The sequence below is a fragment of the Podarcis pityusensis genome, assembly GCF_964106645.2.
Source record: "Podarcis pityusensis genome assembly, chromosome: 16".
Lineage (NCBI taxonomy): Eukaryota > Metazoa > Chordata > Lepidosauria > Squamata > Lacertidae > Podarcis > Podarcis pityusensis.
This window is the reverse complement of record NC_138041.1, coordinates 15749121-15772747: the sequence shown is the minus strand read 5'-3', so window position 1 is coordinate 15772747 and position 23627 is coordinate 15749121. Positions and strand designations below refer to the sequence as shown.

The following is a 23627-nucleotide window of genomic DNA, read 5'->3' as shown; positions in this document are numbered from 1 at the left end:
ACACTTGGAGGGTCTGACACTGTACTCCCTTCCGCTCCCCACAATATTTTAGTCCAAAACATCTGGTTGACCAAGGCTGAACTTGCAGGAGGGGGGGTTCCCTCTTTCAATGGGAACAGGATTTATCCCACCTGAGATTATATGCCAAGCTGCCATCCTCTGCTGCTGCACTGGGAAGCCCTTCTCCTTCCCTGGACTTCTGCCCCAAAGTCCTGCCCTGGCAGCACCGCAGATTGCTTGCAGCCCGTCTTCCCCAAGGACTGCATCCAACATCCCCCCCCCCCCCGGCTTGCCATGAAATATTGATGGCAAGAGCTTTATCCTGCGTTATTGCTTCCAGTAACTTCTCCTGGCCCCTGCCCCTGGGCACAAGGCAGATGTACAACCCAAAGGCTAATGTGCCATTTCCTATTTTAAGCTCTGCCAGGCCAGCTCTGCCAGGGGGGAGGGGAGGGATGCACACAGCTGAGTGGGAGAGATGAGTCTGGGTGGGACTTAAGAGCAGCTCATTGGGGCTTCACTGGACAGCATTTGTCCCTGGCGCGGCAGAATCAGAGAACTGGTGAGTTGGATGGGATCCCAAGGGTCTTTTAGTTCAACCCACCGCAATGCAGGAGTCGCAGCTGGTGGTGGTCTGCTAAACAGCTGGCATTCTCAGCGCAGAAACATCTGCTCAGGAAAGAGGGGTGGGTGAATCTAGCCATTTCAGTTTTACTGCGTTTCTCATTTTTCAAAGCCTTAAGCTCAGCCCCACAGATTCCCACATAAATGCATTATTATTATTAATAATAATAATAATTTGAATTTTCTGTTTTACAATTTAGAATAATCATTTAAACATCCTTAAAATACCAGTGACTTCCCATCTTCTCTTTTCATGGTTCATTTTGTGTTTCATAAATCCCTGCATATTTTACAAAAACGAAGCCATTCAGTATTCCATTATTACATCCATCAAAACTTATTTACACATTTGAATTTATCTTTATGCTGCCAACATTTTCAAGTGTACACAATTCCCACCCCCATATAGTCAATAAACATTTTTCAATCTTCTCTAAACGTATGTTCTTCTTGATCTGACTTTCAGGGTTGGTGTGTTGTGCGACAAGCACACAGAGTGCAATGAGATTGAGTGTTTGTGGGGGGGTGGGGAGGCTCAGTTAATTTCATGGTACACAGGTTGTACATTGACAATAAAGGTATTATTATTATTATTATTTTCTTATTCTATATGTCAAGTCTGCAAACTGTGCATATTCTGTCAGTTTAAGTTGCCATTCTTCCTAACTGGGACCTCACTCATTTTCCATTTTTGGGCTAACAAAACACAGGCCACAGTAGTGGCATATTATTATTATTATTATTATTATTATTATTTCTGCTGATGAAAATTCATTGGCATTTTTAGTCTCCATTTCTCATATTTCCCATTTTGGCATGCAATTTTACCACATATGCACATTTGCTGCAGAACTCTCCCCTCAATATACACCCCTAATATACATAATATATGGTTTTATTAACACACACACACACATATATATGCCACCTGAGCCTAGGATAGAGATGCTCACAGAATCAACATCCCAACAGATCTTGCTTCCTCCTTAGGGTTCCAGGGGAGCCTCAAAGTCTAGCACAGAGCAGAGATGCCTCTGTGTCTCCCACTTCCCGCATCAGCCCAACACTTGCGTACAACCCTTCCCTACACAGAATCATTGCTTGGCCTATTGTTCCCCACCCTAGGAGGATGGTGGCTTCCAGCCAGATGAGGTGGGGAAAGGCCCACCCATTTGTCTCTATGGCAACAGGGCAACCTCATTTAGATGCTGTGAGAAGCACTTAACTGACCAGCAGCTATGGCCGTTTCCTTACAAAGAGACATTTCTAATCATTGCCTCTCCTACTACAGACCCTCCAAGTGTCCCTATTTTCCAGGGACAGTCCTGGATTTACAGAAGCCATCCCAGTTTCTTATTTGATCCTGAAACGTCCTTAGGACGTCCCTATTTTCATTGGAGAAACGCTGGAGGGTATGGAGTTATGTGACCCCCGAGCCAAGCAGATAAGTAACTAACTATACAACCTTTAGTAGACGTCTGGAGGCAACCCTGTACAGTGGTACCTCGGTTTAAGAACAGTCCGGTTTAAGAACGATTTGGTTTACAAACTCCACAAAACCGGAAATAGTGTCTTGGTTTGAGAACTTTACCTAAGTCTAAGAACGGAATCCGAACCGTGGAAAGGCACTGGCGGCAGGAGGCCTCATTAGGGAAAGTGCACCTCGGTTTAAGAATGGACTTCCGGAACGGATTAAGTTTGTAAACTGAGGTACCACTGTATAGTTCTTTTAATGTTTTGGGGGGGGGTGTTGAAAGCTGTCCAGAGTGGCTGGAGCAACCCAGTCAGATTGATAGTGTAATAATAATAATAATAATAATAATAATAATGGAATAGGACATGGCCATTTTCATCTGAGAAATGTTGGAGGGTATGCTACTGGATCCAATGAAGTGGAATGTCAGAAGATTCAGGACAGTTTTTCAAAGTCTGATAGTCATTTATACTTCCAGACCCCTCCTGCCACCCCCTTGCGCCCCTAGGTAATCCCCCCCTGGGACAGTAGCACCCACTTTTAAAGTGCTGTGGTTGAGCACCTGCCTAGCCCTCAGGAGAGAGAGAGAGAGAGAGAGAGAGAGAGAGAGAGAGAGAGATGCACACATACATCTGAGTTGTTCTTGCTGCATTCTGCCCTTTCTTCCCTTCAGGCAGTTTTGGAACCAGCGGATTTGTGGATTTGACACCCTTCAGCTTTTCTGACTGAGCAATTCCATCAGAGGCGCTCAAGGAACCAAACAATGGGTGGCTTATCTTTTGCTCTGGAGGCACTGTGGAAAAAGCGGGGCAAGCTTCTCTGGCACACAAAGGCCCTTCAGTCTCCTGTTCTTCAGTTGGATAGAGCAAGTCTTCTCTCGCCCAGGGCAGGTGAGCGGAAACTCCCAAGAGGAGAAGGAGGAGGAACTGCCTTGTCTGGCTGAAGAGCCCAGCCTCCACCAAGGCTGAAAAGGCAAGCCACTGGACCTAGATGAGTGGTGCGCAGCACTGATTTTCTGCCCCACCAAGGGAACCCAGTTACTGGGCAAAGCAGAGTTGGACTTGAAACCAGGATGCATGAATGCAATTCACCGCTGCAGTGCTTGTTAAAGCATGTATAAAAAGGTAAAGGGACCCCTGACCATTAGGTCCAGTCGTGACCAACTCTGGGGTTGCAGTGCTCATCTCGCTTTATTGGCTGAGGGAGCCGGAGTACAGCTTCCAGGTCATGTGGCCAGCATGACTAAGCCACTTCTGGTGAACCAGAGCAGCGCACGGAAACGCCGTTTATCTTCCCACCATTTATCTTCCCACCGTTTATCTTCCCACCGTTTATCTTCCCCTATTTATCTACTTGCACTTTGACGTGCTTTCGAACTGCTAGGTTGGCAGGATCAGGGATCGAGGAATGGGAACTCACGCTGTCGCAGGGATTCGAACTGCCAACCTTCTGATCGGCAAGTCCTAGGCTCTGTGGTTTAACCCACAGCACCACCCACATCCCTATACATGTATACTTAGCAGTAAAGTCTCATGCCAATGACAGAGCACACTCTCTGCATACAGACCTTTTCCCTGCCCAGAGATTAGATAAATGCTGCCAGTCAGAGCAGGCAATACAGAGGTAGGGGGACCAACATGGTCCATGAAGGCAGCTTCTATTGGCAGTTAAAGGATTCCAGTTTGACTCCAATTATGCTTGCGATATCCTTAACATGTCCCTGAAATGCCCCAGCAAAATGCAAAGGGGATTGAATGGGCTACAAATTTTATTTATTTATTAAATTTATAAATGAACAAAGAGACAATTCATTTAGGGAAGGTCATTGCTCAATGGCAGAAGAACCCAGACTCAGCATGCACAAGGTCACTGGTTCAATTCCCAGTATCTCCAGTTCGAAAGATCCGGTAGGAATGGATGGGAATGGCCTCTGCCTGAGCTGCTGCCTGTCAGAGCAGACAATATTGGGGTTGGCTAGACCAAGAGTTTGACTTGGTGGAAGGCGACTTCCTAGAGCAGTGGTTCCCAAACTTTTTCCAGCCGCTGCCCCTTTGGTTCCATAGACTCATCCCCCGTGCCCCCTTACCCTACCCTGTAAAAAGCATGATTCGGAATAGTATCTTGCATGAACCACCTAGGAAGACAATAACTCAATAACATTCAAATCAGGAACAATTTAATTGCACATTTGTACAAAATCCAAGTAAATTCCACCAAACGGATTAACTTGATGCACTGATAATACCAGCTTTTCAAAGCCTTATAGTCATTCATTCTTCTAGACAGGAGTTGGAAAGGTTGGCACCCCCACACAAGGGTGCAGGCCTGGAATTGGGGACGGAGGCACAAAATTGTGCCTCCCCACTCTGGCTGGGAGTAGCTAGGAGCTCACCTGCTTTGCCATGTGCTCCTTTGCTCCTCCAAATGACCAACATCTTCTTGCCAAGGGTGCAAGGGAGCCTACATATGTTCCTGCTTATAGCACCCCTTGCTGCCCCCTTGCTTCTTAGAGACCCCCCCCCCGGGAATTCCACTGCCGCCCAGGGGGTGGTACCCTCACTTTGGGAACTATTCACTGTCTTAGACACCATCTCTGTCATTTTTTCCAGCACCTTCCTTTCCCAACGAGCCTTTTAAGTGTGGATCTCAACTCTCATCTGCACCTGTACAGTGGTACCTTGGGTTAAGTACTTACCTAATTCGTTCCGGAGGTCCGTTCTTAACCTGAAACTGTTCTTAACCTGAAGCACCACTTTAGCTAATGGGGCCTCCAGCTGCTGCCGCGCCGCCGGAGCACGATTTCTGTTCTCATCCTGAAGCAAAGTTCTTAACCTGAAGCAATATTTCTGGGTTAGTGGAGTCTGTAACCTGAAGCGTATGTAACCTGAAGCGTATGTAACCCGAGGTACCACTGTCCTGGGATTGTTTTTATTAGTATTATTTCATCACTTGTTGTTTGATGCCCTCTGCTCCTTTGGGGAGAAGGAGGGCATATATATTCAATAAATAAATGTGGCTGCAGACCTGGTAGTCACAATCCAGCGGCATCTCTGCGAGGATCCTCCTGGGTGGAGCAAGAGCCTTGTGTCCTGGAATAACCTCCGCGCCAAACTGGATAAAGCACCGCTTGAAAGGGCGATTGCATCTTTGCCGAAGCAACAGAATTACCCACTTAATGCACATAAGAGCCAGAAGACTGTCAGGCCCCTTGGCAAGGAAACGGGCTGCCTTGGCGCCTGCCCGCTAGCTCAGATCACAGAGCTTGGCCCGCGGGGGTTTCCCTTTCTGGTCCCTTGAACACCTTCAGCCTGGGGCTTCTCCTTCCTGATTCCCAGCACAGGAACAGGAGGAAGCTGCCATGCCCTGTGCCAAACCATTGGTCCATCTAGTTCTGTATTACCTACTCTGACTGGCAGCAGCTCTTCTCTCTCCCAGCCCTCCCTGGAGATGCCAGTGAGGATTGAACCTGGTGCCTTCAAAGCACTTCCACTGAGCTATGAGCCTTCGCCTGCTGTCCCCATTGGGCAGTTTCCCCAGGAGGAGGTGGACTGGTTGGGCAACAGCCACTGATGCCCCTTGGCCCAATCTCAGCCAATCCATCCACCTATCTCCTTACACTCACATATCCTAGAATTGTAGAATTGGAAGGGACCCCAAGGATCATCTAGTCCAACCCCTGCAATGCAGGAATATGTAGCTGTCCCATACAGGGATTTGAACTTGCAACCTTGGCGTTATCAGCACCATGCTTTAACCAAGTGAGCTATCCAGGTCAGAGCATGATGAACAAAGGGAAGATTTGCCTCTATCCAAGGCGGAGAGAATTCCAGCTTTCCAGGCCTGATCCCTTCCCTTAGAGTCCTCTACCTTCTTGGGTTCCGGGGCCACATCTGAGAGTTGTGGTGGGCATGGCAAAATGCTTATTCTGCAGCAGAAAAAAACAACTGGCTGTGCTCAGAACCTCTCTGCAAGACACCTAAACACATCCCAACATAAATGAAAGAAAGGAAGGAATAGACAACACCCTCCCCGGGACAGCCACACCCCATAAAAGCTTGATTTAAATTTGAATGGGGGGGGAGAGAACAGGGCCTTGACGAGTGCCAAGGGGGCTGTCAGAGAATGTCATGGTGGCAGGAGGAGATAACACTGGGGTGAACTTATATTGCTGAACTATGGAACTCACTGCCACAGGAGGCGGTGAATGGCCACCAAGATCATGGTCAGAGGCAGGAAATGTTTCTGAATACCAGTTGCTGGAAACTGCAGGAGAGGAGAGGGCTCTTGTGCTCAAATCCTGCTGGTGGTATGTTTCCCTTGTGGGTGGGCCACTGTGAGAATAGGATGCTGGACTAGGTGGGCCACAGGCCTGACCCAGCAGGCCCTTCTTGTGTTCTTAACACGCCTCAGCCAAGGCTCCCCCCACATTCTGTGCTTTTTCTTGCGCAGATATTCTATGTTGGGGGCGGATTGCAGGTGTTTGGGGAAGTAGAAGAAGAAGAAGAAGAGTTTGGATTTGATATCCCGCTTTATCACTACCCGAAGGAGTCTCAAAGCGGCTAACATTCTCCTTTCCCTTCCTCCCCCACAACAAACACTCTGTGAGGTGAGTGGGGCTGAGAGACTTCAAGAAGTGTGACTGGCCCAAGGTCACCCAGCAGCTGCATGTGGAGGAGCGGGAAAGCGAACCCGGTTCACCAGATTACGAGTCCACCGCTCTTAACCACTACACCACTCTGACTCTCTTGGAAGTCTAGCTAGCCAGCTGCGGGCTCAGTTACTGCAGGGCAGCAGGGCCCAGAACAGCAGAATCATTCCAGGAACTTTGAAGGGCAGACAAGTTGTGGCGCTTGGGTTTCAGTGGGGCTTTGGTTTTGGCAGATGGGCGGGCTGCTGCGTGAGTGGCACCGCTTTACTTCTCCCAGTCAAGATGAAGTGGGTGGGGAGACAAGGGAGGTGGGAGCTTAAAAAGGGAAGAGCCCAGGGGAAGAGGAGAGGCAGCCACCTGAGCTACAGACACCTCTTGGGACTAGAGACAAGTCAAAGTCTGCTTTGTTAGTGGGCTGGAATAATTCCATCAAGCTCTGCAGGTAAGTGCATGAGCACATGGGGGCTGGTTCGGACTCAGAGCACAGTTTGCAAGGATAATCTGGGTGATGCAAACTGACCTGCAAGCAGAAGCTGGGATTTTGGGCAAGTCACAGTCAGCCTTGGAGTGCTGCTGCAAGGGATAAAGGTTGCAAAATAAAGCTTAACTTTATCCACTGCTTTTAATGTAGTTTGCCTATGGAACTCCCTGCCACAGGAGTCAGTGAAGGCCAGCAACCTAGACAGCTTTAAAAGAGGATTAGACAGATTCATGGGGGTATCGATGGCTACTAGCTGCATTGGCTATGCTCTGCCTCCACAGTTGGAGCAAAAATGCTTCTGAATACCAGGTGAGAGTTGCTGATTTCCCACAGGCATCTGGTTGGCCACTGTAAGAACAGGATACTGGACTGGGTGGGCCACTGGCCTGATCCTGCAAACAAGTTCTTTTGTTCAAAACCACTTTGCACACTCAACATGATGTGCAAATGGCACATCCCTGTTGATTGGCGCACAAATAGGCCTGGAGAGGGTGGGGCAGAGGACTTGCAAGCTGGGCTTGATGCTGCAAATAGGTTGCTGAGACATCACAAGCAGATCATTGCCAGCAGCTGTTGCAGTTTTTAAAAACTTTAGCATAGCTATCAACCTTCCCTTTTTTTGCAGGAAATTCCCTTATTCCAGCGCTGCTTCCTGCTGCTATCCCGGAGTGTTAGATATCCTGTAGACTGTCCCCGGGACAGGTGAGGCTGCTGATCCCTTATTTTCGAGGCTGCTGATCCCATATTTTCAAATCTGAAAGTTGACAGCTATGCTTTAGTCCAAAACATCTGGGAGAAATCTACAACTCCCATCAGCCTCGGCCAAGATGACTGGGAGTTGTAGTTCAAAATGGCCATGTTGGCTGGGGGTGGTGGGAGTTTGCAGTCCAAAGCATTTGGAGGGAGGCAGGTGGCTTTGATGCCACAACCAGAGAAGACGGACAGGGGATAGGATAGACGTCTTCAAATAGCTGAAGGGCTGTCACATGGAGGATGGAGCAAGCTTGTTTTCTGCTGCTCCAGGGGGGAGGACCTGAACCAACAGATTCAAATGGCAAGGAAGGAAATTCCAGGTAAACATTAGGAAGAACATTCCGAGCTGTTTGACAGTGGAATGGGCTTCCTCAGAAGGTAGTGGACTCTCCTTCCTTGCAGTTTTTTAAAAAGAGATTAGATGGCCATCTGCCAGGGATTCTTTAGCTGTGATTTCTGCATTTCAGGGGGACGAACTAGATGACTTTGGGTCTCACCCAACAGTCCTATGTGTGTTGTTTTGTGCATGCGCTCTCTCTCTCTCTCTCTCACACACACACACACAGACACTGATGTTGCCTTGTGTATTTACTAATGCCAAGCCTCTCTCTTTCAGAGACCCCAGAGGCCATGCCAACTCTCCTCTCTGCCACCGTCCTCTCGGTGCTGCTGGCCACAGGCTGCTGGACTTATGACGCCACCCCTGGAGTCGGTTGCCACCTCCATCGTGAGCTGCAGGGCTTGGGGGTTAGGGGAAAAAGCAGCCAGTCCTCAGCAGGGGACTGTATGGCTCAGCAAAGAAGTGGTGGGGAGGGAAGGTGTCTGGGCCCTTGCTGAGACACCCAGCCTCGTTCACTACTTACACCTGTAGGGCCTGGCATCCAGCGTTCCCAGGTGTCTTGCTCAATTCGCTGTAAATCCTGCAGGGATTGGACTAGGTGATCCTTGGGGGGTCCCTCCCAACCCCACAATTCTGGGATTCTATAATAAAAGTTCTGGGCTGGCTCCAGCAAAGCTATGCAATTACATAGATCAATGCAACAGCGATACCGATCCAAAGCCTTTCAGAAGCAGTGGGTTCAGTGTCATAAAGACCCACAAAACGGGAGACCTTCCAGGGATTTGAGCCCTGCTGGAGATGCAAGGATCTCAGACTGGGAAGGCAGGAGACAACAAAACAAAACAAAACTGGAAACTCTTGCCTTTTTTTTTAATTGTCAAAGCAGGTTTTTGGATCATTCTGGATTAACACCAATTATTTGGAATCCATCCTTGGTGGATAGGTTCACGATAAGATTCCTCCCACCCCAAAAGAAAACAATAGAGAGTATATATTAAGAATTTGAGCAGATTTTGTTTTTTTAAAAAAACTCAAACAGCAGGAATGTTATGACCATAGGCCAATAAAAGCCCCTTCCCCCCTTTTTTTAAAAACAGGGGTTGGGAATACCCTTTGTATTTTTTTTTTTAAATGATATTTATTAGAGTTTCCAAACTAAAAAATTAAAAGTAGAAAAGAAAAATACACAGTTCAGAAATACACAATACATAATGCAAAAAGAAAAAAAAGAAAAGAAACAAAAAGCAAAAGACAAAAAAGAAAACATTTAAAAGCAATACCACCTTTTCATCTCCATTTTTTAAATTTACTTATTTTCTGGACCTCCTCATACCTCCCTCTTTTATATTCCAGTTCAATTTGTATGTCCAGCAATTTCTTTCCCTCTTTTTTAATCCCAATCCTTAATCTTAATATAACATAACATTACATTTTTACCTCTTAAAAGCCAAATTTCCATTTCCTTTATCTTTTTAATCCTAATCCTTAATCTTGATCTATATATAACTTTAAAACCTGTATAGCTAGAAGCCACTTATTTTCAGTCCAACATCACTCTAACATTCTTTAGTTTTGCAATGTTTCTGCAAATAATCTTTGAATTTCTTCCAATCTTCCTCCACCGACTCTTCTCCCTGGTCACGGATTCTACCAGTCATTTCCGCCAGTTCCATATAGTCCATCAGTTTCATCTGCCATTCCTCCAGTGTGGGTAGTTCTTGTGTCTTCCAATACTTTGCGATGAGTATTCTTGCTGTTGTTGTTGCGTACATAAAGAAAGTTCTATCCTTTTTTAACACCGATTGGCCGACTATGCCCAGGAGAAAGGCCTCTGGTTTCTTCAGGAAGGTATATTTAAATACCTTTTTTAATTCATTATATATCATTTCCCAGAAAGCCTTAATCCTTGGGCACGTCCACCAAAGGTGAAAAAATGTGCCTTCAGTAGGAATACCCTTTGTATTGAGCCTAACTGCTGTGTGGGGTGGAGTGGGTGGTAGGGAGACTGGGGGCCAGAGGGGGCCGCATCTGGCCCTGAACGAGATAGAGAACCCCAGCCCTGTTCTAAAGCAAAAGCATTCCTTCCTTTGGCATGTTTTTAGGGATGCCATGTGTCCTTTTTCCCCCCAGGACGTCCTCTTTTTCAGGGGTAAAATTTTCGCCCTGGTGGATTTCTTATATTTGCGAAAATGTCATGTGTCCTCTTTTGCTGCCCACCCACGATTGCCCTGCTCTTCCTCCTCCTCTCCCAGCTTTCAGCGTGACCATCAAGAGTGACCCCCGAGGGAGCTGCCGCAGCAGGCAAACAGTCCAGGCCTGTGTGGGCTACTGCGAATCCAGCGCCTTCCCCTCAAAGTACTCCGTCCTCCTGGCCAGCAACTTCAAGCACAACATCACGTCCGTCTCCCAGTGCTGCACCATCGCCAAGATGCAGAAGGTGAGTGAAACGGACACCCATCTCAGTAACTGGAACTTACACACACCCTGCAACCGGTTTGATGGTGGTTGCTTCACGCAAACACAGAGTTAAACTGCGGAACTCACTGTCGCAGGATGCTCGCCAACCTGCATGGCTTTAAAAGAGGATTGGGCAAATCCATGGAGAATAAGGCTATTGGTGGCTTCTAGCTATGCTCTGGCTAATAATAATAATAATAATAATAATAATAATAATAATTTATTTATACCCTGTCCATTTGGCTGGGTTTCCCCAGCCACTCTGGGCGGCTTCCAACTGAATATTAAAAACAATACAGCATCAAACATTAAAAACTTCCCTAAACAGGGCTGCCTTCAGTTGTCTTTTAAAAGTAAAATAGTTGCTTATTGCCTTGACATCTGCTGGGAGGGCGTTCCACAGGGCAGGCGCCACTACCGAAAAGGCCCTCTGCCTGTTTCCCTGTAACCTCACTTCTCACAGCGAGGGAACCGCCAGAAGGCCCTTGGAGCTGGACCTCAGTGTCTGGGCTCTGCCTCCACTGCATACTCCCCAATATTTGTCTGATGAAATAATAATAATTTGTTATTTATACTTTGCCTGTCTGACTGGGTTGCCCCAGCCACTCTGGACAGCTTCCAACGTATTAAAAAAAGTAATAAAACATTGAACATTTAAAAAAAAACTTCCCCATACAGGACTGCCTTCAGATGTCTTCTAAAGGATGTAGTTACTTTTATCTCCTCGGCTCTGGATTTGCATAATTCCATACCATCCAACATTTCTCCGCTGAAAACAGGAAAAGCAGGACTTTCCGGAATCAAATCAGAAACTGGGACAGCTTCTGTAAATCCGGGACTATCCCTGGATAATAGGGACACCTGGAGGGTCTGCTGGCACTGTTGGGGCAGCAGTGCTTTTGAATACCAGTTGCTGGAAGCCACAGGAGGGGAGAGGGCACGTGTGCTCGGGGGTCCTGCTTGTGGGTTTCCAAATGACATCTGGCTGGCCACTGTGAGAACAGGATGCTGGACCAGATGGAGTCCCTTTGGCCTGATCCAGCCAGCTCTTCTTATGTTCCTATAACTGACAATGTGGTGATGGAAAGGTTGGTGGTGGCCCCAGCCCCTCCTGTTTGGTTGGTTCAGCCAGTGGAGGTGGAGAGAATGATAGGCACCAAGTCAGACCCATTGGTTCATTTAGCTCAGTGTTGTCTACACTGACTGGCAGCAGCTCTCTCAGTTTTCAGGCAGGAATCTCTCCCAGGAGATGCCAGCGGGGATTGAAACTGGGACCTCCTGCTTGCAAGGCAGATGCTCTGCCGCTGAGTTATGGCCCTTTCCCCATATAAGATAATCTAGAGAAAGGGGTAGGTTGCAGCTCACGAACCTCTGGACTGGGTTGAAGGTGAGCATAACATGGCAAAGGCCTGGTTAGAAAAGGGGCTGAAGTGGGCGGCTGGAGCAGGAAAAGCCAGGCTCCCACAGCATGGTGCTGAAAATGCCAAGGTTGCAGATTTGATCCCCTTATGGAACAGCTACATAGTCCTGCAAAGCAGGGGGTTGGACTAGATCCTTGTCAGGATCGCTTCCGAATACAATTCTAGGATTCTACAATCCTAGAACTGTAGAATTCGAAGGATAACCTCTGACCCCGTGTAAGGCAGGAATCGCAGCTAAATAATCCCTGACCGACGACCATCCCACCTCTGCTTAACCATCAGTGAAGGAGAGTCCACCACCTTCCAAAGTACAGCTCTTACTGTCAGAAAAGTTATTCCTAATGTTTAGCTTGAATCTCCTTCCGTGTCATTTGAATCCGTATGTTCAGGTCCGCCCCTCTGGAGCAGCAGAAAACAAGCTTGCTCCATCTTCCATGGGACAGCCCTTTAGATAGTTGAATATGGCTCTCCTTTCACCTCTTTGTCTTCTCCTAGCTAAACATACCATCTTCTGCTCTTTTCTTTCTCCTACAGATAAAGGTGCATCTGCGTTGTGGGGCCACCCGGCCCGAGACCATAGAAGTCTTCACAGCAAAGACTTGCCAGTGTGACGTCTGCCGCCTCTCCAGATATTAGGGAATCAGCGGTAGCCATCCCTGCTTGCGGCCTTTCTATGCTATCAATTGCCAGCTCTCACTACCCTGGTCTCCCCCTTCCCCTCTCCCAACCAGAGTTTGCTTAATTCAAGGATGTAGCCCAGGGGCAGCTGCCTGCAGAGCCACACTGACACCTACCACATCCCCCAAATATTGCCTCCTTACATACTTGGCAAACTAGCAAACTCAACTAGCCTGAAGGCTGCAGTGGTGGGAGAGGCCGGGGCCACTCCCCCCCCCCTTGTGGGGGCTCTGCCCCACAAGTCACATACACAAGCAGGCAGAAGAAACCTTTTGTGGAAATAAGGAGGATATAAATGCAATGAAATAAAATAAATATAAAACCACAACCATGATTCTCCCAGCTCTTTTCACCGTTCAGATCTCAGAGGCATCAGTGCCACCTGCCTAGCCGCGCTCCCCCCAAAGTCACTGACATCAGACGTCAAAATCAGCCGTGACATGGAAGGTTTCTCTTTATTGAATACAGACTCGTCCAGCAAAAGGAACACAGGGCAAGGGCGAAACTTTTAATAAATAAGACCGACGACGCCCCTGCCCCCCTTCAACAAAATAGCTCTCTTCTGCAGCATCCTCCCTCCCCCCCACCCGCCCCACCCCACCCCTGGGTGCCTCGGGGCCTCCCCCCCTGTGGAAACTACACGAGTGTGGCATCTAAATAGACTATAGAAGAGGAGGTGTCCCCAGATACTACAGTGCCCAACTGGCTTCAGTGTTCTGCTAAAAAATAAAACTGTAATACACTCAATGCCCCCCCTTCCCCAAAATAACCACCCAGTGACTATTCTTCTGGTTACAGATAATGTTTTGAGGTCATCATGCCGAGCAAAGAGGGAGGGGTGGCAGTGGTGGTAGTGGGGAGCTTTTAAACCCCCCTGCTCCCCACACACAGATACTAAACCCTTTGGTGGAGGGGGAACGATATAGTCAGCAAAACAAGGCCTCCCCCCCCGACCCCTTTATCGCCACCACAACCACAGCACCCTAGTATTTTGGACCTGGAACACCCCAGATGTTTCTCCTAGCTACCACCAGCCCCAGTCAGGGATGGCGGAGTCCCACAAGACCAAATGTTGTCATCCCCCCCCACCCGCCGCAAGACCTGAGAGAGAAGGAGCGAGATTGCAGCCACCGCCTCCCCCTCCTCCTGCAGAGAGGTGGTACATCCTTGTCTGCTTACCCTTGAAATGTCCTGACCCTCAATGCCCCCCCCAAAAAAACTCAATTTCCCAGCAAGCATTTCCTACCCACTCCCACCCCCACCCCCCATAACCAGAGGCATCCCTGCTTTCCACCTGTGCAACAACCAGCCCTTCTAAAGTGCAGGAGTTTGAACACTCTTCTCCCGTCAAGCTCGCCCCTCCCTCCCCTCTAATTCGCGGCTCTGGTGGAAATAGGGGAGCTGAACGGGGGAACGTGTTAGAGCTACGCTCCATCTTGGGGGGGGGGGTAGGGGGCTGTGAGAATCTAAGCAAAGTGCACCTGAGTCTCTCTCTCTCCCTCCCCACACACTCCTGACCACCCAAGAATGCAAAAGTGTGAAAACTATAAAAGTCCCAGAGGGGAGGAATCTCTTCCAGGGGGATACACACCAACCTCCCCACCGCCCCCCCCCAAATAAACTGCTGAAGGGGGAAAGCAGCTGCCAGCCCCCCACAGCCCTAAACCCAGAGGGAAGAACCCCAGTGCGCTCCCCCCGCTGCAGCGTCCCATGAGAGCATGCATAGGCCCAGATCTGCACACATACAACTCCCTCCTCAACCGTGCCATTTCTGTTTTTGTGGAAAGCCCTCTTCCACCTTTCTTCCCCGAAATCTTGCTCAGTTTCTGGCTGAGCAAATGGGGGGGGCAGATAGAACAGGGGAAGGGGGGGGAGAAGAAATGCTGCGGCTCTTCCACTTGGGGAGGGGGGCAGCAGTTTAGGGCTTGAAACCACCAGACTAGGCCTTGGTGAACAAGGTCCTCAGAGATAGAGGGGGGCTTCCCTCCTTCACCCCATGCCCCCCAATAGGGAGCCAGGGAGCCCCCCCAAAAAAATCAGGACACCCCCTCATTGTTTTGTGCTCCCCACTCTTCCGAAACAGAAAACCCCACCACTATGGGGAGGGCAGCTTTGGATCAAGAGGCCTATTGCTTAATCTTGCTTTGGGTACCATCCACCAGATCCCCACCCCAAACTCTGGCCTCACAGCTCTTAAGACCCCCCCTCACCACCATTCTTCCCCCTCCCCAAAACAAGCCCAGCAGGGGAGCCCCTCCGATGCCTCCTTCTGCCCACACCCAGCAAACATAGCCATGCACTCAGACCATTTTGCTTCACAGCAAACGGGCCTCCTCCGTGGTCACCCCCCTGGGTGGGTGGGGGCCAGGCCCACCCCCCCAAGAGGAGCGAAAGGCAGGAGCTCTGGTTTGGCACAGGCTGGTTGGGGGCGGGTAGGGAGCGTCCGGCTCTCTGGGATGGGCCCTGCACCCGGGTGGGCTGCTCCCACAAGCCACAGTGGGTGGGTGGGGAGGGCAGGGGGTGGGGGGCTCCAGGGGAGGGAGGGGGGCTCCTAGCTGGCCCCTCCGCTCTGCACAGCCAGGGAGTGCTGCAGGTTTAGGCGGTTCATCTTGGCCTCTTCCAGTCCTTGCAGCTTCCGCAACTGCAGCTCGTCCAGCTGCCTCCAGAGCTCCTGCCGTTCCTTCGCCTTCTTCAGTTCCCTGGGAGTAGAGAAATTTAAAAGGAGAGGGAGATGCAGTGAAGGATGCAAATAGTTGCAGTTCCTGCATCATGGGGGGCTGGAGTAGATGACCCTTGGGGACCCCCCCTTCCAACTCTATAAAGTTCTGCGATACGGCATGCCATCCTCCAAGGGTCGGCGTTTGGAGTGAGCCAAGAGTGTTTTGTTATTTGGGGTCTGTATTCGAATTCCCAAAGATTTCATGGTATTTTCCATAAATGCACCTTTTTATTTTTTTTAAGGCAGAACGGTTCTTTTTGGCTTTGTATTCAGGATAGGAAAAAAGAATGTGCTTCTTTCACAAAGTAAACTGTGGAACTCACTCCCACGGGAGGCAGCTGAGGGCAACCAAGCTAGATGTCTTTAAAAAGAGGACTGGACAATTTTGTGGAGAAGGCTACCAATGGCTAGCCACAACGGCTATGCTCTGCCTCCACGGTTTGAAAATGGAGAATCGTAGAATTGTACACATAATAATAATAAAATAATTTGTTATTTATACCCCACCCATCTGGCTGGGTTTCCCCAGCCACTCTGGGCGGCCTCAAACAAAATATTAAAAATACAATAAAACATCAGACACAGTTGGAAGGGACCTCTAAGGGTCATCTAGTCCAACCCCCTGCAATGCAAGCATCTCAGAATCCCTGACCAATGGCCATCCAACCTCTGTTGGAAACCCTCCACTGAAGGGGAGCCCACCACCTTCTGAGGGAATACTTTCCACTGTCAAACAGCTCTTCCCCTCAGAAAGTCATCCTTAATGGTTAGTCTGAATCTCCTGTCTTGTCATTCGTGTCCTTTGATTTGGGTCCTCCCCTCTGGAGCAGCAGAAAACAAGTTTGCTCCATCTTCTCTGTGGCAGCTCTTCAGCCAGCCTATCCCCTCTCAATCTCCTCTTCTCCAGGCTACACATACCCAGCTCCCTCAGCGGTGCCTCATAAGTCTTGGTTTCCAGACCCTTGATCATCTTGATTACCCCATCGGCCCATACTCCAGCTTGTCAATATTCTTCTTAAACAGGGGTGCCCAGAATGGGACACAGTATTCCAGGTGTGGTCTGACCAAGGTAGAATAGAGCAATAGTCTGTTACTTCCCTTGATCTGGACACTATACGTCTGTTGATGCAGCCTAGAATTGCATTCGCTTTTTTTGCTGCTGCATCACGCCGCTGACTCATGCTAAGCTGGCGGTCTGCGAAGAACCCTATATATACTCTGCTTTCACATGTGCTGCTGAGAAAGATGGAGAAGATCGAGAACCTGTGGGGGCCCTGCGGGTGGCGCTAGACTCCCAAATCCCATCAGCCCAAGCCAGCAGGGTATAAATGCTCCCAATGAATATTCATAAATAAATAAACAGGAGAAGCTGCCCAGACTTGCAATTTCTCTCTCTCGTCTGCCACGTAGACACTTACTGCTGTTTTTCCACCTTGTAGGAGGCCGTAAGTTCGTCAAATAGTTTCCCGTTCATCTCCATAAAGGTCTTGAGGACATTGTAGACCAGAGAAACAATGGTCCTGGATAAGAGGGTGGCAGTGCCGGGGGTGGGGGGGAGAGGAAATCTAGACGTTACACCCCAGGACTGCTAAGCCACCTCCAGCCCCACCCCATTAGTCAACAGCTGGATTATCTTTCAACCAAAAAGTGGGTTCCCTTCTGCTTACTGAGGCCCTGGAAGGTGTAGCCAGCCTTACACTTAAAGAGAGACAGTGCGGTAGAGTGGTTAGAGCCTAAGACTAGGGCCTGAGAGAGACCAGGGTTCAAATCCCCGCTCAGCCATGAAGCTCACTGGGTGATGTTGAGCTCTGTCAGTGCCTCTCAGGTAGCCTAACCTACCTCACAAGGTTGTAGTAGGGGATTAAACGAGGTGGGAATAACCATGTCTGCCACTTTTAGCTCTTCAGAGCAAAAGATAAAGATAAAGGGACCCCTGACCATTAGGTCCAGTCGTGGCCGACTCTGGGGTTGCGGCGCTCATCTCATTTTATTGGCCGAGGGAGCCGGCGTACAGCTTCCGGGTCATGTGGCCAGCATGACTAAGCCACTTCTGGCGAACCAGAGCAGCGCACGGAAACGCCGTTTACCTTCCCGCTGGAGCAGTACCTATTTATCTACTTGCACTTTGACATGCTTTCGAACTGGTAGCTTGGCAGGAGCAGGGACCGAGCAACGGGAGCTCACCCCGTCGCGGGGATTCGAACCGCCAACTTTCTGATCAGCAAGTCCTAGGCTCTGTGGTTTAACCCACAGCGCCAAAGATAAGAGCAATAAATAAATAAAAGTGATACAGGGCAGGATATAAATCTGTGGCCTTTCCCCAAAGTTGGGCAATGGGAGCAATGAGGCTTTGCTGGCGACTGGGGACAGAGGGACACTGCAGGACTGGCCCACCTCCACCCCAGGGGTCCTGTAGGCACCCCAACCCAGACAGCCACTTACGGGTTCCAGTGCTCCTTGGAGACGCGATAGAGGGTGCCGAAAATGGTGGGCAGCACCGTGTGGCAGTTGTCCTCAACCAGGCTCAGGATGTATTCGTTGTTCCAGAAATACAGAGCCCGCTCTGCAACCTGGAGCGAGAGGAGGGCTCAGAGGGGAGGAAGGCTACTACTAGCCAAAATGCCTACTCTCTGCCTCCATGGTCAAAGGCAGCAATAGAGGGGAGAGTTCCAGCAGGCTCTCCTCAAACAAAGCGCCCCCCTACGTACAAAAATTCAAAGTTTCCTCCAAGCTGTTTCACGCAGTAAACATGTCACACCCAGAAAGTGAATGAAGAAACGTTTCTATTCCTCACTCAGAACACTAGAACTGGTGGACATCCAGTAATATTATAAGCTGCATGTCTTTGTTTCCCAATTTGATCCTTTTAGAAGTTTTTGTATGTATCGTGGTATCTTATGCACATTTATTTTTATGGATTATAATTATTTTCACTGTAATTGTTAGAGTGTGAATTTATGCTTAATTATTATTTACCGGTATTTAATTTATTATGCGCTATTATATTCTAATGGATTATTGAATGTTAGATTTAAGATAAACAGCTTAAATAAAAACAAAGCATGTTTTTATTATGATTTTGTTTTTGGTATTGGATCAGGTTGTTACAAGGTGCGTGATCTCTGGTGTATAGTTTGTTGTTTCCTCAGCTTGTAAACCGCCTTTAGAAAGACAGCAAACAAACTAGAAGTGGGAGGAAATGGAAATTGGATGTCGGAAGACTCAGATAAAAGGTCGTTGTCTTTCATGCAGTACAAAGTTAAACTATGGAACTCATTCCTGCAGGAGGAAGTACCAAAGTTGGACAGCCTTAAAAAAGAGGATTGGACAATTTCATGGAAGAGAAGTATCAGTGTGCCCTCCTGCCACTGTCCTCTCAAAAATAGCCAAACTCCCAAGCTGAATGAGCTCTGGACCCATCTCCCCTCCCTTCACCTCACCCCCCTGCCGCTGCCCCAAGAGCACCTGGAAGTGGGGGCTGGCAATACACCGAGCCACTTGCTTGAAGAGGGGCTCCTGGATCTTCACAAACTGAGAGGGCTCAATGACATCCAGAATCTCCTCGATTTCTCCCAGGAACATCACCTGGGTGGACAGACGGGCAGGGAAAGGTGAGCAGAATATGTTGGGATTAGGCTGGGATGCAGGCACTGGCGGTGCCACTGGGCCAAGATGGGGCAACAGCACCAAGGCTTCCCCCATCTGCCTCCACTCCCACCCTCGTCCCCACTTGACCCTTCTGTACCTCCTTCTGGGTGCAGGTCTTCGGCCAGTACTTCAGAAGGCCACGTATCACCTGGGAAGGTGAGGAGAGAGGTCAAAACATGGAAACGTTAAGACACACATCCTGGCACTGGCATAATAATAATAATAATAATAATAATACAGTAGTACCTCGGGTTAAGTACTTAATTCGTTCCGGAGGTTTGTTCTTAACCTGAAACTGTTCTTAACCTGAAGCACCACTTTAGCTAATGGGGCCTCCTGCTGCTGCCGCGCTGCCAGAGCACGATTTCTGTTCTCATCCTGAAGCAAAGTTCTTAACCTGAAGCACTATTTCTGGGTTAGCGGAGTCTGTAACCTGAAGCATATGTAACCTGAAGCGTATGTAACCCGAGGTACCACTGTATTATTTTTATTTGGTACTCCCTTAACTGTTCCCCATGGGACTTGGGTTTTCTCCCCCCCACCTGCTGCTCTGCTGCCCCCCACAACCAGCACCCCACATGGCCAAATCCCGACTCACATGCTCGGTCAGCGTCGCGTCTTTCTCCAGGAACTGGACCACACAGTAAGCCAGCTGCAGGAGACAAAGCGGGGTCAAGGGTCGGAGGTTAGAGCTCGGGGACACCCAGGAGCACCCCCCCCTCACAACCCCCACCAGAGGCTCAAGCATCACTCCACTGCAGATCTTCCCCACCCTCCCACCCCACCTGACAGCAGAGGCCCCTTTGGCCATCAAGGGAGACGGAGGTTCCCTGCAGAGTGAGGCTCACCTGGGCGTGGAAGATGGAGAGGGACTTCACAGAGTGCAGCGGGATGAGGACCCGGACCAGGAACTGCTTGTGCTCCGTCTTCAGGGGCAAAGCAAACCCGTTGATTATACTGGGGAGGGGAGGGGAGGGAGGAAACACAGTGGGAGGCATCAAAGCCGGTGCCGTGCGACACCCATTCCGCAACTGCAAGAAATCGATCTCTTTAGTGTGGCGGCACCTACAACTTCGGAACTCCCTGCCTATTGATGGCGACATCGGGCAGGCACCTTCACTGCACACTCTTTGGCGCCTGCCGAAAACATTTCTGGTTAGACAAGCCTGCCCAGATATGCAGAATGCTGATGTGCGTTTTTAGTTTATTGCTGGCTTTAAATCTTTGGGATGTTTTAATTGTTTTCGGTAATTTTTTTTTCTTTTTCTTTTTGCAAACTGCTTTGAAGTTTCTGCGATAAAGCGGCATATACATTTTTTTGCAGCAAAATAAATAAATAGAAAACTGGGGGAGGGAGTGGTTGGGAATGCTGCTGTCCCCCAAACAGAGGAAGGAACACCTCTGCCTTTTCTCCTGAGTAGTTCTGAGAAAGAGGAGCCTTCACCTCCCATCTTCAACACCTGATTGCCGGCAGGGAAGATTTGTGGGGGAGAAGAAACCAGCACTACTGTTCCAATGCCTCTCCATCCATCCCCCCAAAATTCCCTGGACTTTACAGTCAGAATTGTCAGAATTTTAAGAAATTTAAATTACATCTCACCCTTCCTTTTAACTTATTTCAATTTTTTTTAATTATAAGCGAAGGGAAAAATTATAGAGGGGGAAGTAAGAAATAAGGAGGAGAAGATGCCAAAAGAAAAGCATTGTGCAGCACCCACAGAATACGAATACAGTGGTACCTCTGGTTAAGTACTTAATTTGTTCCGGAGGTCCCTTCTTAACCTGAAACTGTTCTTAACCTGAAGCGCCACTTTAGCTAATGGGGAATCCCACTGCCGCCACGCGATTTCTGTTCTCATCCTGAAGCAAAGTTCTTAACCCAAGGTACTATTTCTGGGTTAGCGGAGTCTGTAACCTGAAGCATATGTAACCTGAAGCGTATGTAACACGAGGTACCACTGTACAGCATAAGTATTGTTGTTGTTTAACAAATACTTCTACGTATTTGGGAAAGGAAATGCCGTGGTAGCCACCGGTGCGATGAAGGCGAGGTGGATCAAACAAAAACGTTTAAATCTCAAAATGTGGCAAAATGAAGTAAAATAAAAACAGCGTGAGCTTGTGGCATCTCGTGGACTGTATTGTCATGCAACCCAGACTCCTGAGTCGTGGGTGACGAGCACATGGCTGAGCTTCCGATGACTCAGCGCCTTGCCCTTTTGCTCCGCCCACAGCAGCAGAAGCAGCAACAGCCAGGAAGGAGCCCAGCTGGTGCATGGCGGAAGCTGAAGGGGAGAGGAGGGAAGGAAAGAGGCCCCTCAACATTCAACAGAGGCAGGAAGGTGCAGCTCTGGCTGACGCCCGTCCTCCATGTCCTAAGGTGCTTACCTTCCCAGGATCTCAAGCAGCTCCGCCACGCCGTTGAAATGCTCCGTCTCGTAGATAAACCTGGGGGTGGGACAGGGAAGAGGTAGGGATCACATCACCATCATGGCCACCAGCTTTTCCACCTGCCTTGCCCCACCCCATCCACCCCGCCAGGGACCACTGTATGGCAAAGATGCTGCTGAAGTATTCTTCGTTTTTATTTATTGCGTTTATATCTCAGCTTTTTCTCCAAGGAGTTCAAGGTGGCTCATGTGCTCTTTAATTCCCCACAACAGCCCTGCGAAGTAGGCTAGGGCTGAGAGTGAGCAACTGGCCCAAGGTCACCCAGTGAGCTTCGTGATGCCCGAGTGGGGATTCGAACCCAACTCTCTCCCAGAGTCCAACACTCTAACCACTGCACCACCACAGGCTCACTTCTCTTAACATTTTTTTTGCAGGGACTGCTCCTGGCTTTTCTGGCAGGAACAGAGCCATGTTGGGCTTTTAATATAGTTGAAATGCTTTGCATTTATATCTGCCTGTATACTGTTGTTAGTTTATTCTTGTGAGCTGCCTCAGAAGCCTTTTCGGCTGAAAGGCGGCATATAAACAAACAGCAGCAACACAACACATCACATCACATCGCATCACCACAGATTGGGGAGAAGGGCAGAACTGCCACCATGGGCTCCACTGCCACTTTCTGCTTGGATCCTCTTCTTTCCTAGCCCAGCTAGGAAACACCCTCCCAGCAGATGTCAAGGCAATAAACAGCTATTTTACTTTTAAAAGACAACTGAAAGCGGCCCTGTTTAGGGAAGTTTTTGATGTCTGATGCTGTATTGTTTTTAATATTCGGTTGGAAGCCACCCAGAGTGGCTGGGGAGGCCCAGCCAGATGGGTGGGGATAAATAATAAATTATTATTATATTACAAGGGTGCTGTGATGTCAAGTTGGCCCCCAGGAAGGGTATTCAGGGCACCAGACCAGAGTAAGCCTCTCCTACCACAGAATTCTAGAATTGTAGAGCTGGAAGGGACCCCAAGAGTCATCTAGTCCAACCCCCTGCAATGCAGGAAATCTTTTTGCCCAACGTGGGGCTCAAACCCACAACCCTGAGATTAAGAGTCTTGTGCGTGTTGCTAGACTACAACTCCCTCCCATTGGCCATGCTGGCTGCTGGGAGTTGGGTGTCCAACAACATCTGAAGGGCTACGGGTTCCCCATCCCTTGGGTCTGGCAGCTCCTGCACCACCCAGAATATGCTAGTCATCCTTACCTGCCAGCTAGAAAAGTGGGGGAGTCCCTAGCTAGGGAATGAAGGGAGAACACAGGACGAGGTCATCCTGCCCTCTAGTGGACAGCAGGCTACATTATCCCCCTGAATGAGCTCTCACCACATGGGTAAGAACTTAAGAGCCCGCTGGATCAGGCCAGTGGCCCATCTAGTCCAGCATCTTGTTCTCACAGTGGCCACCCAAGGGAATCCTGCAAGCCAGATCTGAGTACAGGAACACTCTCTCCTCCTGTGGTTTCCAGAAACTGGTATTGAGAAGCATTATTGCCTCCGACTGTGGAGGCACAGCACAGACATCATGACTAGTAGCCCTTGTTAGCTCAGTTGGTAGAGCATCAGACTCTTGACCTCAGGGTCATGGGTTCGAGCCCCACACTGGGCAAAATATTCCTGCCTTGGAGGGAGTTGGGCTAGAGGACCCTTGAGGTTCCTTCCAACTCTGTGATTCTACATGAATCTGTCCCAATCCTCTTTTAAAGCCGTCTAGGCTACTCCCTCCTGTGGGAGGGAGTTCCACAGTTTAACTCTGGGCTGTGTGGAGAAGATACTTTCTTTTTTAAAAAAATATTTTTTATTAAGAATTTAAACAAAACATATTATCTTATTACATATCAACCTTGACCCTCCCCTCATTTCTCCCCTCCCCCCATAAAATAACCCCCTCCCCTCCCCCCCTGACTTCCCTCAGCTCCAATCTCTGGTTTCTCTACAAATGCTAT

The 23627-nt window shown here is 49.0% G+C and overlaps 3 protein-coding genes across 6 annotated transcripts in view; 1 reads left to right on the top strand and 2 right to left on the bottom strand.

Annotated features, from left to right (window-relative positions):
* The window catches only part of NAALADL1 (N-acetylated alpha-linked acidic dipeptidase like 1), a 318716-nt gene that overhangs the window by 196924 nt on the left and 98165 nt on the right, over positions 1-23627 (bottom strand). The window lies entirely within an intron of this gene.
* On the top strand, positions 1712-13475 carry GPHA2 (glycoprotein hormone subunit alpha 2; the record flags this gene model as incomplete). Of its 4 annotated transcripts, XM_080985951.1 has the most annotated exons (6): positions 2865-2988; positions 6548-6704; positions 7853-7929; positions 8597-8707; positions 10573-10757; positions 12733-13475. In XM_080985951.1, the coding sequence occupies 3 exons, from the start codon at positions 8611-8613 to the stop codon at positions 12832-12834; spliced, it is 384 nt and encodes a 127-aa protein (XP_080842077.1). In that variant the 3' UTR covers positions 12835-13475. The 4 variants fall into 4 exon arrangements, with proteins under 4 accessions (XP_080842075.1, XP_080842077.1, XP_080842078.1 ...); XM_080985949.1 differs by lacking the exons at positions 6548-6704; positions 7853-7929 and having other exon boundaries at positions 1712-2988; XM_080985952.1 differs by lacking the exons at positions 2865-2988; positions 6548-6704 and having other exon boundaries at positions 7829-7929.
* PPP2R5B (protein phosphatase 2 regulatory subunit B'beta) overlaps positions 14272-23627 on the bottom strand; it is a 20306-nt gene continuing 10950 nt past the window's right edge. Inside the window, exons 6-13 of the mRNA XM_080985956.1 lie at positions 21632-21691; positions 20092-20200; positions 19842-19895; positions 19341-19391; positions 19061-19180; positions 18038-18165; positions 17014-17115; positions 14272-15575 (exon numbers count right to left, since the gene is read on the bottom strand). Coding sequence (XP_080842082.1) covers positions 15428-15575; positions 17014-17115; positions 18038-18165; positions 19061-19180; positions 19341-19391; positions 19842-19895; positions 20092-20200; positions 21632-21691 — 772 coding nt within the window. The 3' untranslated portion in view covers positions 14272-15427. The remainder of the gene's footprint in view (positions 15576-17013; positions 17116-18037; positions 18166-19060; positions 19181-19340; positions 19392-19841; positions 19896-20091; positions 20201-21631; positions 21692-23627) is intronic.